Below are 14,336 nucleotides of genomic sequence, written 5' to 3'. Positions count from 1 at the left end.
CTAGACCTGATTGATTTTTCTGACAAAGAGATTTTTGCGGACATTTGTCACTTTGCTGGGGGAACCATTGACTCCGGAGGGCAGGAGCAATAAATCGCCTATGTGTGTGTGTGTGTCCTCAGAGATCATCCCTCGCTCAATCCTAATGACCACCTTTGAAGGCAGCTACTACCTGTTGTGTGCCTTGGGGGACGGAGCGCTCTTCTACTTTGGTCTGGACCTGCTGACAGGTAGGTCCTACTCACGTGCGTCGCTAACACTTGTCAGATGAAAGCTTTTCGGGCTGACGAGGGCCTCCGGGCAGATGTCTTTAAAAATAAATATCCTGTAGAACTGCATGAATGCTGGATGGGTTTGGTTGATGTGTGTCAAATTGGCATATGACAATGTCTGCTGTGAAACTTGGTGATGGATGATGCGTTTGTTGTGACTGTAGGAATCGGCAATGGACGATGGCATCATCTATCGGCCCAACCTTGCTGTCAGCACCATATTTGGATATTGATAGCCTTTTGACATGTTTACATTAAAACATCTCCATCAGATCAACTTGCTGAGTGCAGTCAACACTACCAGTAGAAACTTTAATGATCAAAACACACAAATTCTATGTAAATAAGTGTCCAAACTAAGTTAGATCTTTGCCGGAGGATAATCAGTTCCCAACGGAGGGATTGCCGATCAACTATCTGCTGCATATTTTATTAAATGTGTCGGCTGGGAAGTTCATCTGGCTAGTGAAATTATGCACCGTGTTCACCTGTCTGTCTTATTCTAAGCAGGTAGCGTACACCTCTTTAAATTAGGACCCAACGGTTATATTATATTTGCATTTACATCAGCCTTCTAGTTATCGGTGGGCTTTTGCACAAAAAATCATGCACAGGTTAGCAAAGTCTTGTTTGGTATGTTTTGTTTTTTCAGACTGGTCACCTGCAGAAATAAAGCTGCAGTTCCCACCAATAACTACTTCTTTTCTTTGTGTAGCTGGTCTAAATGGAAGCAGCAGAAGCTGTTGTATATGCTATAAATTTTAAGTCCAACTATGTGTCAGGCTCCATAAGCGTTTGATCCTGTACTCTCTGTGGGTCAGTAGCGCCTTTTGTTAGAGGCTGCCTGCCTGCTGAATGCCCCTTCAAACTCCACACTTCCAGCTTGTTACGAAAGCTTTCTGTGTAAAATGTGTAATCTCCAAGCGCCAGGACAGGACAGGACAGGACAGGACCGGGTGGCGTCACTGAAATTATATGTTCGGGCCAAGATGCCAGCTGATGTCACTTCAGTCGTAAAAAGTAAATTAGGAGCCAGACTGTGCAGCTACTTCAATTTGAAGTTGAGCAACTTTCTATTCAAACTCAAGCTGACTTCAAGGTACCTTTTCGAATTTTAAATATATGCATAAATACAAACTCGCAAGGCAATATGTGTGAGGAATCGGTAAATTCTTTGATCAGTGTTTTTTATTATCAATGTAGAATATAATAAATCTCCATCCTTTCCACTCACATTTCTAGATTAAGACTGAAGATGTCTAAGCTAGTCTGATCAAACCTCTACACAACAAGTGATGAGATTTAAAAGTGAAACGCAGAAAAGGTGTTAAATTCAACTTACTATTAATGTCTTCTATTATTTTTAGTTTTTCTACCATAGTGGTACTCAAAGCAGTGTTCTCATTCACACACACACACACACCATGGGATTCAGTGTTTTGCACACCTGAGCCGTGACCGCCTTGCAGAACCTGGAGCTTGAGACTGTTTTTGTGCTTGAAATTTGTTGGAAATTAATGAATTGCCAAAATAGCTGCAGATTAATTTTCCTTAAGTCAAGTGAACGGTTCATAGACTTAGATTGTAATCATGTGTACAGGAGTATGAATATAATCAAGATGCAACATATCCTTGCAGTGTTGAAATTAATAAATAAAAAAAATAAAATAAATCTGTGTGAGGATCACAACCATAAAATTAGATATGTGCTCATTACTTTTGCTTTGGTTTTCTGAGATCACAGTCAGTGAGCATACTAAAATTCAAAATCTATGCAGCATGTATTTAAGAAGTGGAGAAACACCAGAGTTAAACATTTCTATACAGGTCTTAAGGTCTTACTAAACGGACAAACACTGTTGGCTAAAAGCGCTGTTGAAAAGGCCCTTTCGACTCAAAGAACGATCGTTACATCCGCCCTTCAAACTGGAGTTAATCCTGAGATTCAATCTTCTTTCTTTCCCCCAGGTGCCCTCAGTGAGCGTAAGAAGGTCACCCTGGGCACTCAGCCCACGGTGCTGAGGACTTTCAGATCCCTGTCCACTTCCAATGTCTTCGCCTGCTCCGACCGACCCACTGTCATCTACTCCTCCAACCACAAGCTGGTGTTCTCCAACGTCAACCTCAAGGAAGTCAATTACATGTGCCCACTCAACTCCGAGGGTTACCCCGACAGGTCGGCAGCAAAACTTTCTCTACTTTCTCCTTTTTTCTTTTTTTTCCTTCCAGCTTCTTCAGCTTCAACTGTTTTATCAATTTTTTCCCTCTGTGCTCTGACAAGTTCATAACCACAAGCGCGAACGATTTGTTTTGATCCTTGAGCTCAGATGCTCCCCGCAGTTCTTTTTTGATTCCAGAAATGCATACATACACACCGGTTTGATTTCCAGGAAGTGGGTGTATTTCTTCTTTTGCCTATTACTAACGTTGCTTCTTGTGTTTTTCTTTTTCTTTTTCTTTTTGTAACACAGTCTGGCTCTGGCAAACAACAGCACTCTGACTATCGGTACCATTGATGAGATTCAGAAACTTCACATTCGCACTGTTCCTCTTTACGAGTCTCCCAGGTCAGTCTCTAACTCAAACATCGAACAGTTCAAATCCATTATCTGTACAAATACGCTGCACGTTCTCCATATTTGCCCTGATTTGCTTCGACTCCAGCTACGTTCTCCTGTTAGTTTTGTTTCACATCTTGCTCAGTATTTTTTATGTTCAAACTTTTATGTGGAAAGCCACGACTCTGCATTGTTAAAAGATGGACTGCTGTGTTATCGAGTCAGAAAATAGAAAGCTCCCCGGGGCGCCTTTTGTTCAGCTTACTCCTGTTTGCTCTTTTTCGTGTTTACCAGCGTCTTCCCTTTGCCGTTTCTCACCCCTCTCATCTCTCTCATCTCTCTCTCTCTCTCTCTCCCTCCTTTCATTTAATTCCACATCAGGCGGATTTGTTACCAGGAGGTTTCCCAGTGTTTCGGCGTCCTGTCCAGCAGGGTGGAGATGCAGGACGTGAGCGGCACCACATCCGCTGTACGGCCCAGTGCGAGCACTCAGGTACCAGAGCTCCGAGTTGTGCTCCGATAATAAACACCCCAGGGCTTGTTTGTTTTTGTGCTCTTATCGAACCAGACATGCTGACTAAGAACATTATTTATAACGCGAGACGGGGGGCTTGTCAAGAAAAAATACGTCTCGTCCTTTTTGTCACCCAGCAGAGGTCTACTGGAGCAATATATTGTAAAGTAGGATTTAAATATTCAGGTTTATCTCATAAATCTATGAACTATGATTTTAGCATAACTGAACTGTAACCTGCTACGTTTTTTTTTATTTTTTATATCTAACTTGACAAATGACCTCTTCGCTGCACCTCAGAAATATAATTTGTATTCAATTCTGCCGTAAATGTTCTTGTTTTTCAGTTCAGCTCTACCTCAGAAACATATATGTAGTAAAACCTGAGCTCTATTAATGAAAACGGGACATTTTTTTGTGTGTGTTCCAGTCACCTCTTCAAGTTTTTGCACTTACTCAAGCTAAATTTAGCGCCTGCAAAGGTTCAAGTTAAATTTAAACTGCATTAAACATAATCATCGTTTGTTTGAATTGCCCAGAAAGCGAGGGTTTTAGTTGCCAAGGAAGAATTGTAGCACAGACTTAAAAGCGTTGCTCACTTGGAGAGCTAATCAAAAAGTCCTTCCAGCCAGATTTACAGTGACGGCATGTGTTGTATCCCCTTAGCTTGGCTCTGTAGCTTCCCCAAGGGGACATGTGTGTACTTTTATTTGTTATTACTGCTGCAGCGCCTCTCACACGTGATGACCAGGATGATGTTTACCTGATTTTAAATGCCGCACATCTGCTGCTGCAGATGGCGCCGACTGTGCCGCTCACAGCTCACGCACAAACGAAGATGCCAATAGTTTTACACCCCGCGTTACTTCTGACCCCCCCCCCCCCATCTTCACATCTCTTCTTGTCCCATCTCATAAACCTCCATCCCTTTCAGGCTCTCTCCAGCAGCGTGAGTTCCAGCAAGCTCTTCCCCAGCAGCACCTCTCCCCACGAGACCTCCTTCGGCGAAGAGGTGGAGGTTCACAGCCTGCTAGTCGTGGATCAACACACCTTTGAAGGTGAGACAGCTGAATGTACTTTTCCACTTGAACTCAAAGAGCTGGTGCTTTCACCTGAAGCTTCTGAAGGTAAAATGATTTGCACAGCTTGGGGGGAAAACATTCAATCTTGAAACAGGTGAACGGCAATTTCACAAATCAATTCATCTGTTTCAACACTGTCTTTAATCTCACGCCCTGTTTGTCTGTGTCTACGGCACGAACATGGTGGGCCTCGTCTCCACGGTGAAGCCCAACAAATGTGGCTATTTCTTTTTTTCTCTCTTCTGTTTTGCAATGCAGATTTGACTGCGCCAAGTATTCCTTTTTAAAAAATCCTGGCACATAAATTAGGGCATGTTATATATGTTAATATTATGTAAATGAGGAAGTGGTTCAGCGTACTATGTCCATAGCTGACTACACTTTATTCATGTGCCATCAGATAACCACACATTCAGATGTTGTGAGATTTTCTTTAGTTACTAAGATATTCTGGTTCTTTGGGTGTAGCCACTGATTTGTGAGGCACTTAAATTTATTAAGGCCTAGGTTAATGAGCAAAACCAGCCATAAAAATGAAGAATGTCCTTTGTGCACAAGTGCAATAAAACTTAACTGGAGAGTGAGCAGAATTAATAAGTAATGTTTCTGTTCATAATACATAGACATAAAGTTCAGTGATAAATCCATTCCATGAGTTGCTGCATAATCCTAATTAGAGTTTGCTTAAAAAAAAAAAATAATCTGAACTTGACATTGATTCATAAATTTCTTGGGTCAGTTTTTAAAATACACGCCATTTCCTGCATCCTCTTGTTAGAAATTTCTCGCTGTGGTCTTGCAAGTCTAGTTTCACATGACTAGTCTGGCGAGGCCGCGCGGCTAGATTAGTCCACATGTGTGATGGAGATTCAAAACATAACATAAGCTCTGAGAGTCACCACCAGCGCTGAAGTCTAATGTGTGGCTTCACATTGTGGATTTTAAAAGCATGACGGCAAACAAGAGCCGGACAGAAGCAAAGCCAAGATGCAAACAAGTTGCGGCAACTAGAAATATTGAAATATTGTGGAAATAAAACGAACATCAGATACGAGTGACATTAATTTTGTGTAAATCTCTTTCATGACTGATTATTTCAAAACTGAAATGTCTCTCAACAAATCGATATTGAATCGGGATCTTGTGGATCGGAATTGAATCGATTCAGGAAATCTGTAGTGATACAATTTAATCGTCTTTGTGATAGATGTGCTTGCTGACTTCACTGGGTTGATCTGGGAATCTGGCAACTAATTAAAAAACTAATAGAGGCAAGACAACAGATTGATATACAGTCAAATTATTTAACTGTACATGAACTATCACTACTGATTTAATGAACTGATTCAGTTCCAGTTCTCAGGGTTTAAATTCTGATTGAATATCACTTTAGTGATGTTTCACTTTTGAAACAATTTTGCTTAGATATGAAATAGATATTCACTAAACTAATGTTGTCATTGGTTCCAGAAATCTGAGGTGTTTCCACAATATTTAACCTCTAGTTGGTGCATCTCGCAGCCGACTTTGCTTTTGTGCAGCTCGTTTCTGTTGTCATACTTTTTAATATCGATCATCTTTCAGGCCTGACGCTGCTTCTGACATGTTTTGGATCTCCCTCACACACACACATGTGGACTAATCTAGATGCACGGTCTTGCAAGATTTGTCGTGCGAAACCAGTCTCGTGATGAAGGAACTGGAGTTTCCGAGGAGTTTATGAATCGATATCGGATCTTTAAAATCAAGATCGACTTGAATCAGACAATCTGAATGTTTAAACCCAGCAATAATGAACATTATAGGTTATGACAGAGCTGTGGACACGTCAGAGCACCTTGTCAGATTTTATCGTAGCGTTCTTGTTCCCAGAAAGAAACCCTCCAACTCTTATAAACCACAATCTTTAAAAACTGAATATCGTTGAGTAAATAAAAGTAGAATCCCATTAGCATTTCCCTCACATTTCTAAAGTACTTGTGTTTTGTGTATCTGTCAGTTCTCCATGCCCATCAGTTCCTCCCCAGTGAGTACTCCCTCAGCATGGTGTCATGTCGTCTGGGAAAAGACCCGTCGGTGTATTTCATCGTCGGCACCGCCATGGTGTACCCGGAGGAGGCTGAACCCAAGCAGGGACGCATCATTGTCTTCCACTACACTGATGGTCAGTAGCCAGCTGTTCTTCAACAGACAAATACACTTTCTTGTCTTCTTCTTCTTCCTCCTCTGCTTTACCCCGTTTGTCTTCTCAGGCAGCTCATTTGGCTTTGCTCCCGTTATCCTTCACCCGGTTTCATTTTCTCCTCCCCACCCTCCGTTCCTTTATTTTGAGCGCGGACGCTGTGTCCTGCCATGCTCTTGTTTCCCCTCAGCACTTAATCATTTTCTTATCACTCCTTATCAGACGATCCTCTTCTCACTGCTACTGATTCTCCTCATTTCCTTTCATACTCTGTCCCTCTCAAGGTGCATTGCTTGCCTTTCATTTATCCTCCTTCAGCTCTTCATTTTTACCCCTCATCCTTATTCTGAACGCGTCCCCCACCTCCTCCTCTTTTCATTTTTCCCACATCTCTCTCACAGTTGTCGAGCAGGACTCACAGAGATTTTGTAGGTGCTGGTTTGGCTTAACGTTGCGCGTGCAAAGCTTTGAATGTTAACTGACAGACATTGTGCTCTTTCCTGCAGGTAAGCTGCAAACGGTGGCTGAGAAGGAGGTGAAAGGAGCCGTTTATTCTATGGTGGAATTCAACGGCAAACTTCTGGCCAGCATTAATAGCACAGTAAGTGGTGTCTGATGATGTCTGCAAAGCTTTCAACTTGTCCATTTTATGAATTGCATTTATGTTGGACTTGAAGAAGGAAGGCACCCTGAGAGTTAAAGATGGAATAAATTCATTTGTCAAGTTTTTCCCTCATCAGCATTTCAAATCAGGATGATTGTCTGTTTTGACTTTTTTTTCTTTATTTCTTTCTTTGACTGTTTAAAACCCACATGGTCTATTCAGGAAGAAAAGTGCCACCTCAGTCATTTTTTTTTTTGTACTCGTGATCTCTAAATAGATTTGTCCCACATGGATAAATGTGAAATCACTCCACGTACAGTGTGAAAGAAGCAGCATCACCCCCACTGTCCTGTAATATCACGCTCATCCACTCTGAGCTGTAGATAGATTAAAAGGATTAAAAGCTCCAAAGGCAGCTTTATCTCAAGATATCACGAATCAAATAGTTGGAACTCTTCACACAGTTCAATAGTCTCACTCTCGACTTCGCCACAGACTTTTACTCACTTCATTAACTTTAAAGAAATGCAATTACTTTGGAGTACTTGGGAAATAATTCAGAATGACTGGATGACTGGATTGTAAGCTGTATTTCTGGGTGGAGTTACAGCGGTTGTGTTACATTTAATGTCAACCTCACTCAATCCAAATGCCCTTTCCCCTTAAAACTCACAAGTTACCCCCCTGAGTGAAACAGTAATTGAGGAATTATCCCTCTTAGGAGTGATATTAATATTTCACTTGGTTAGAACCAGTGTTGTGCATGAACACGTGTGAGCGTAGATGTGAGTTTCGCTCAATCTGGAGGGAAATAACGACGTTCAGGGGAAAAAAAATAGACGTGCTTTTTACGGCATACAACGTGGCTGGTGCAGCTGAAAGAGAAGCAGCTGAAAGAGAAGCCGCCTCCGGCACCGCAGAAGCAACTGATCCACACAAACATTTGAGTTATTTCCTAGTATATACCATCAATGGTTAATCAAAAAAGCAGTACAGATCCTGGCGGAAAACATATCACAGGCTGGGGATGGACGGGCAGGTCAGTCAGAGATTGTGTTGAACAAGAATAGCTCGAAGCTGCTCATTTAAAAAATAAATAAATAAAGAAAAAAATATGTGAACTATGAACTTGAACTAGTTCACTTTTACCTGTGCGAACTGAACTTTGAACTAGTTCTTGTTTAGTGTGAACTTGCACAACTGGTTAGAACATTATAACATGTTGACATAATTTGACGCTTATAAAATGCCTGAATTTAAATTCATCTTCTACTAATTTCCTTATTGCACATTTTACCCTGGTGCATCATCCTCTCTTCTCCGATTATCTCGGCTGAAAGCACACAGGCATTAATATCACTTGTTGAAACTTGACATTAACACCTGAATAGGCATTTCTTGACTGCACTGGAAAGATGCTGCCTTCAAATGGAACACGTGAGCTCGTGGTTACGACAAAGGGAGTCGTGCACACATAATTGTTGCGGTCTAGAAGCCACAGAGGCTAATAGTTAGCAAACTGAGCTTATCAATCCTTGGATGTGTCATGAAGTTGTAAATGACAACAGATTTTTGTCATTTCTGGAAATGACACAACTTCCAAACGTGTTTGTGAGTGCCACAAGAGGGCGCCATTCATATGGACTTTTTACGTGAACATTTGACGGTAGCAATAGACAAGTAAAATTGAACACAAAAATGTAGTTTCCAGTGGAAGATGGAAACTGATTAATCATTTAAAAAAATAATTTGTTTGGCTTTGTTTGCGCAGTTGTTCTTTTTACATTAACAAATATAAACGGAATACAAACAAAGTGTAGATCTGCATATATGTCTGCATTTGAAGGTTGGATATTTTGAGAAATAATAACATACATTTTATCTCTGTAGCTACAGTTTGCAGCTGTTTTGCTTAATTTAGCAAATAGTCGTTAAAATGGGTGAATGGCTATTGTGGCTCTTTGTTTCCAACACCTCTAAACCTTCTCTGAAAAAAGGGAAAAATTAATTTCAGTTGCATTCATTTCCTTCAGTTTTGTTTCAGGTATATACATAAAACATAACATGTCAAATTGTGCACTTTAGTAAAGCTTACAGACCAATTTTGTTAGCTTCGGACAGAGCTAGGTAAGCTAAGATAATCTGTACCGTCATATTAACACCATTATATATTTTTCTTGTTAGCAGTTGGCACTTAAAAAAAATAAATAAAGTCAGCCAAGATAATGACTGAATGCACTAGAGATCTTAAATGGTCAGTGATCCAATGGGTAGCATTATTTCCAGCTTTGAACTCCGGCATCATCTCAGCTGTCCTCTTGTTATCACTCTGCCATTTTGTAAACAGAACTAAAACCAGAAAAACACACACCCCTGCTCCTCCATCAGTCTCTCACCTCAAACCCATTTTTAAAACTTGTTAGATGGTGCAAGCAGCGTGAAATGGTGAGTGTAATTAGCCGTTCGCTTTTCGTTAATGTGGCAGCTGATAACTCATATTGTTAATCAGCGCATCGTCCTCACGGTCACTGGGGCGCGACATATTCAGGGTGATAGCAAGGTGGAAGTAAAATGTCAAACAGTTCATCAACTTCCGCCGGATCTAATTGCTGACGCTCTTACCTTTGGCAGCTCGTATGACAACACGATTACACACCTTGACTGCTTGTTTCAGGTCCGTCTGTACGAGTGGACGGCTGAGAAGGAGCTCAGGACCGAGTGCAACCACTACAACAATATCATGGCCCTTTACCTGAAGACCAAAGGAGATTTCATCCTGGTGGGAGACCTGATGAGGTCTGTCCTCCTGCTGGCCTACAAACCGATGGAGGGCAACTTTGAAGAGGTGAGATGTGAAGAGGAATGTTAGGAAAAGGTGCTCAGAAAATAATACAAGAACTTAAAAGGGCAAAGAGGCTGCTGGGCTGAAAAGTAGGTGATAGCTGTTATTTTTCTACTTACTTTGGCGGGTGTCTGTTTATCCACACTTGAATGTTTTTTACTTCTCTTTGGAGTATAAATGTTATTTCTCTCTCTACACCAAGTGTTGACATATATTTCCCATCCTTTTGATGAGTGGAGTGTTGAAATTGATTTGTTGCAGAGAGATGAAGAGATCTGACGGCGAGTCACGCACCCTTTTGAGCGCATGCTGGGGTGTTGTGCTCCTTGTAATAATTGTGGGAGACTTAAAGGACTTGAATTTATTCAGGAACAGAGCACATCTCCGAGTGCCACAAAAAAAATGTTGAATTGAAAATACTTACGTTCTGATATAATCAATAATTTTGCCAAGGTTGTCTGGTTTAGATTTATTCTCACCGCTCTCGTCAGCGTTGTATAAAGACGTAGCAGGCAGTTGTTTGCCCAGCACCAAGCTAAATTTGTCGCTAGCCTGTGAAGGTAATAGCAGCTGAATAGACAGATATTTATAGTAGAGGCCAAAATCAGAGCTTAAAGAGTGAATGTCCTGCAAAAATGCCAGTATTCTTAAACAGAAAACAGTTTTAGTGCTGCAATCAAGGATTATTTATCACTAAATAATAAACAGAACTTACACCGTTAAACTTTTAAACTTCTGTTGAAACCTTTTCTCATAATGACATATTTTAACATCTAATCTACGAATGAAGAACCTTATGATGCTGTTCATCACAAAACTTTATTCATACGGTGTAATTAGGAAAGATGTTGTCTACTACATTCTTAAATTAATTAGTAAAAAAAAAAAATTGGAAAAACTAACTTCAGTACCTTTCACTCATTATAATCAGAAATCCATCTTTATTGTGTGTTTGAAAAAGATTGCTCACACCCGCTAAGAGCATAACGTTCGTTTTCTATGCACTTAAACAAACTGCTTTACAACTTTCAAAGTGACTGAAAAGCAGCCATGTCATACCATTAGTGTCAGATTCACTGAGTCTTCACTGAGTTCTTGTCTAAAATATAACAATCTGCCAAGAATCAGACAAAACTCTTGTCTCCTTGATTTGACGTCGGACCATTTCTGTTAAGATACTTGTGCGTAGCGTTGGTGCTGCTGTGGTCGGACTAATTTTTTAGTACGCATTTCATTTGTTGGGCGTTTAAAGAATTCACAGTCTTATTTTGTTTAATATCACCATGCCAGGCTGTCCCATCGACTATGTGCATAAGCATTGTAATGTGGTGACACATTCTAGGTAAAACAGAGCATTTATGTAACTGAGGTCATCTATTACACTGATATGTTGTTGAAGCTCTGAACAGTTTGGCAATATTTAGGCTGATAGTAATGAAGGGTTATAAAATCAGGGAAAAGAGCTTGACATATTGAGAAATATATTTATTTTATTCTTGCAGAGTTGAGATGATGAGATCGATACCGCTCCATCCACCTGTGTGGTCAAGCCAGCAAACAGTTAGCTTAGCATAGCAAGACTGGGTCATTCATAGTAAATCATTAGTAGCTAAACTAAAACAATTTAAGCTTTTTACAGATTAAACAAACAGCATACACCGATCAGGCATAACATTATGACCACTGACAAGATAAATAAATAACATTGACCATCTTGTGACAATACAATGTTCTGCTGGGAAACTTTTGGACCTGGCATTCATGTGGATGTTACTTAGACATGTAGCACCCACCTAGACCAGACCAGGCACCCCCACCCCACAGTAGTGACACTCCTTGATGGCAGCAGCCATCCCCAGCAGGATGAAGCCTGACACAGGCACACAACGGTTTAGGAACAACTAAAAAAAACACAAAAAAACAGCACAAGGTGTTGACCTGGCCTCCAAATTCCCCAGATCCCAAACTAATCAAGTATCTGTGCGGTTGCACTGGAACAAGCCTGATCCACAGAGGACCCTCCCCTCAACCCATAGGACCCAAAGGCTCCCACTAACAACATTAAGTTGCCAGACACCACAGGACACCCTCAGAAGGCCCATGTCCATTCTCTGATGAGTCACAACTGTTTTGGAGGCACAAGGGAGACCTACACAATATTAGGAAGGTGGTCATAATGTTATGCCTTATCGGTGTATACACATTAAATAGGGAGCATGGTTGGCAGATTTTGGGAAACTATCACTTCCTGACATCAGCTTGATATCAATCTTCTCTGGCCGTCTCATTACTGTTCTGGTGTTTTTTATGCTTCAGCTGAATATTAGGCAGTGATGGAGTGATAGTCTGCGCTGTTTGTTCAAATATCATAACAGTACAAAGTGGTTTCCATTACAGCCTCAGAGCATGATGCTCACAGTGAACTTAACCTGAACAGATTTTTCTGGGTACTTTTGAATGTGTTGTGTCTCCAAGGGCATTTTAAAAGCCTGTTGCCCTTGAAACATATTGGCTGTATGTTTGGATTCCAGCACTTGTTGGCTCATAGATAATGCAGTATTTGCTTGGAGAAAAGAGCATCTCTGGTTTTTTCTTCTTCTTTTTTTCTCTCTGTGTTGTTTACTGTTTCTCTCCGGCACATCCCATGTTTTATGCTCAGATTGCTCGCGACTTCAATCCTAACTGGATGAGTGCAGTCGAGATCCTGGACGATGACAACTTCCTCGGGGCGGAGAACGCCTTCAACCTGTTTGTTTGCCAAAAAGACAGGTGAGGAAAGCTCGCTACTATGAAGTGCTCGTGTGTATTTTGCACATGAATTCCAGCCTTTCCTGTAATCATCCCCGTCCGTTGAGCTGCTCATTTATAGTCACAACTTTCTAATTCACCTCCAATATTTATCTACTGGAACCAATATCATCTCATTAGGAGGCTCTTTCTGCACTCAGTCCCACGGTAATTTTTAGAGCAGCATTATTGATATGAATGTGGTGCAGAAACATTGTCCTTGCATTTATTTGGGAAATTAAGATTCATCTCACTGAGCCTCTGAGCTCTTTTTTGTTCTAGTAATTTCACTATTAGACAAGTGTTGACTTTAAGGAAAAGGAAGAAAGATGTGGCCTCTAAGGGAGTGTGTTCAATTCATGCCTCCGTTTATTATCCACCTAATACATCAGATCGGACCTCTCAATGCTTTTGACCTTTATTTTTGTATCACATCTCTCTTCCTGTTGCTCTCTTCACTGATTCTCACCCCTTTTTTTCATTACTTCTCTATCATTCTTTGACCTTTTCTACAGCTTCTGATATCTCTGCCCGTCTTGTTTTTCTTTTACTTAGTCCATCAAGTCCTACCCCCGACAATTTCTTCATTTTTCCTCTGACATAGTTTTAACCGTTTTCTCTCTCCTCGCTCTGTTTGGCTCTGTCCTTGCTCCTCGACCTCCCGCACTTTTCATCCCTTAATGTTTTGTAATCCCTTCTTCTGTTTTTCTCTCCCACTGCCCTTTCCCGCGGACAGTGCGGCCACCACAGACGAGGAGCGGCAGCACCTGCAGGAGGTCGGGGTCTTCCACCTCGGGGAGTTTGTGAATGTCTTCTGCCACGGCTCGCTGGTGCTGCAGAACCTGGGCGAGAGCTCAACGCCCACTCAGGGCTCCGTGCTCTTTGGCACCGTTAACGGCATGATTGGTAGGCGCGATGACAACTTGACAAACATTTGTACACAACTGCAGCTTTAGACGAATGAGTTATATGAGAAAATGTTTTATTTATTTATGTTTATGTGGCACTTTACTCGTATGCGTTCACACTATAGACTGTATAAGATGGAAAGCGCAACAGCTCCTCAAAAGTGAAGCCAAATCAAGTAGAGCTCCACCTGGTGACTGGCTGCAGTATAGGTCATAAGCTCCACCCCCTCCTTGTTAGTGGATGGGACTTGCGGCAAACTAAAATACACGTCAAATCATTTTTTTTCAATGATGGTTTCTGACGTTTTATTCACTCTCGGACCATACTGCGCAGACTCTGGCTCCAAAGTAAGATGTCGCCGTCCATATCCCTGGGAAAACGGCGTCAGTTTGGCCAATGCAAGGAAGTGGCGAGACGTTGTCCATTTTTATATACAGTCTATGGTTCACACTAGCGTGGACAGAACGAGAACCTACATTTTCAGTGGAAGCTGGTGACATGCTCAGTGTTTGACACCTGTTGTTATATGTTGGGCGAGATGCACAGCATGAAAGTTAAACTGGATTTTCACGTGTGTGTTACGTGT

General features: G+C 41.3%; 1 protein-coding gene across 1 annotated transcript in view; it reads left to right on the top strand.

Moving 5' to 3' along the window:
• The window catches only part of ddb1 (damage-specific DNA binding protein 1), a 48,635-nt gene that overhangs the window by 26,671 nt on the left and 7,628 nt on the right, over positions 1 to 14,336 (top strand). Inside the window, exons 15-24 of the mRNA XM_084540858.1 lie at positions 123 to 230; positions 2,241 to 2,448; positions 2,744 to 2,839; positions 3,212 to 3,323; positions 4,279 to 4,402; positions 6,426 to 6,590; positions 7,115 to 7,209; positions 9,887 to 10,057; positions 12,714 to 12,823; positions 13,578 to 13,747. Coding sequence (XP_084396984.1) covers positions 123 to 230; positions 2,241 to 2,448; positions 2,744 to 2,839; positions 3,212 to 3,323; positions 4,279 to 4,402; positions 6,426 to 6,590; positions 7,115 to 7,209; positions 9,887 to 10,057; positions 12,714 to 12,823; positions 13,578 to 13,747 — 1,359 coding nt within the window. The remainder of the gene's footprint in view (positions 1 to 122; positions 231 to 2,240; positions 2,449 to 2,743; positions 2,840 to 3,211; positions 3,324 to 4,278; positions 4,403 to 6,425; positions 6,591 to 7,114; positions 7,210 to 9,886; positions 10,058 to 12,713; positions 12,824 to 13,577; positions 13,748 to 14,336) is intronic.

This window comes from Chelon labrosus, assembly GCF_963514085.1.
Source record: "Chelon labrosus genome assembly, chromosome: 3".
Lineage (NCBI taxonomy): Eukaryota > Metazoa > Chordata > Actinopteri > Mugiliformes > Mugilidae > Chelon > Chelon labrosus.
Note: the sequence above shows the minus strand (reverse complement) of the source record. Positions and strands in the feature narration are given on the sequence as shown.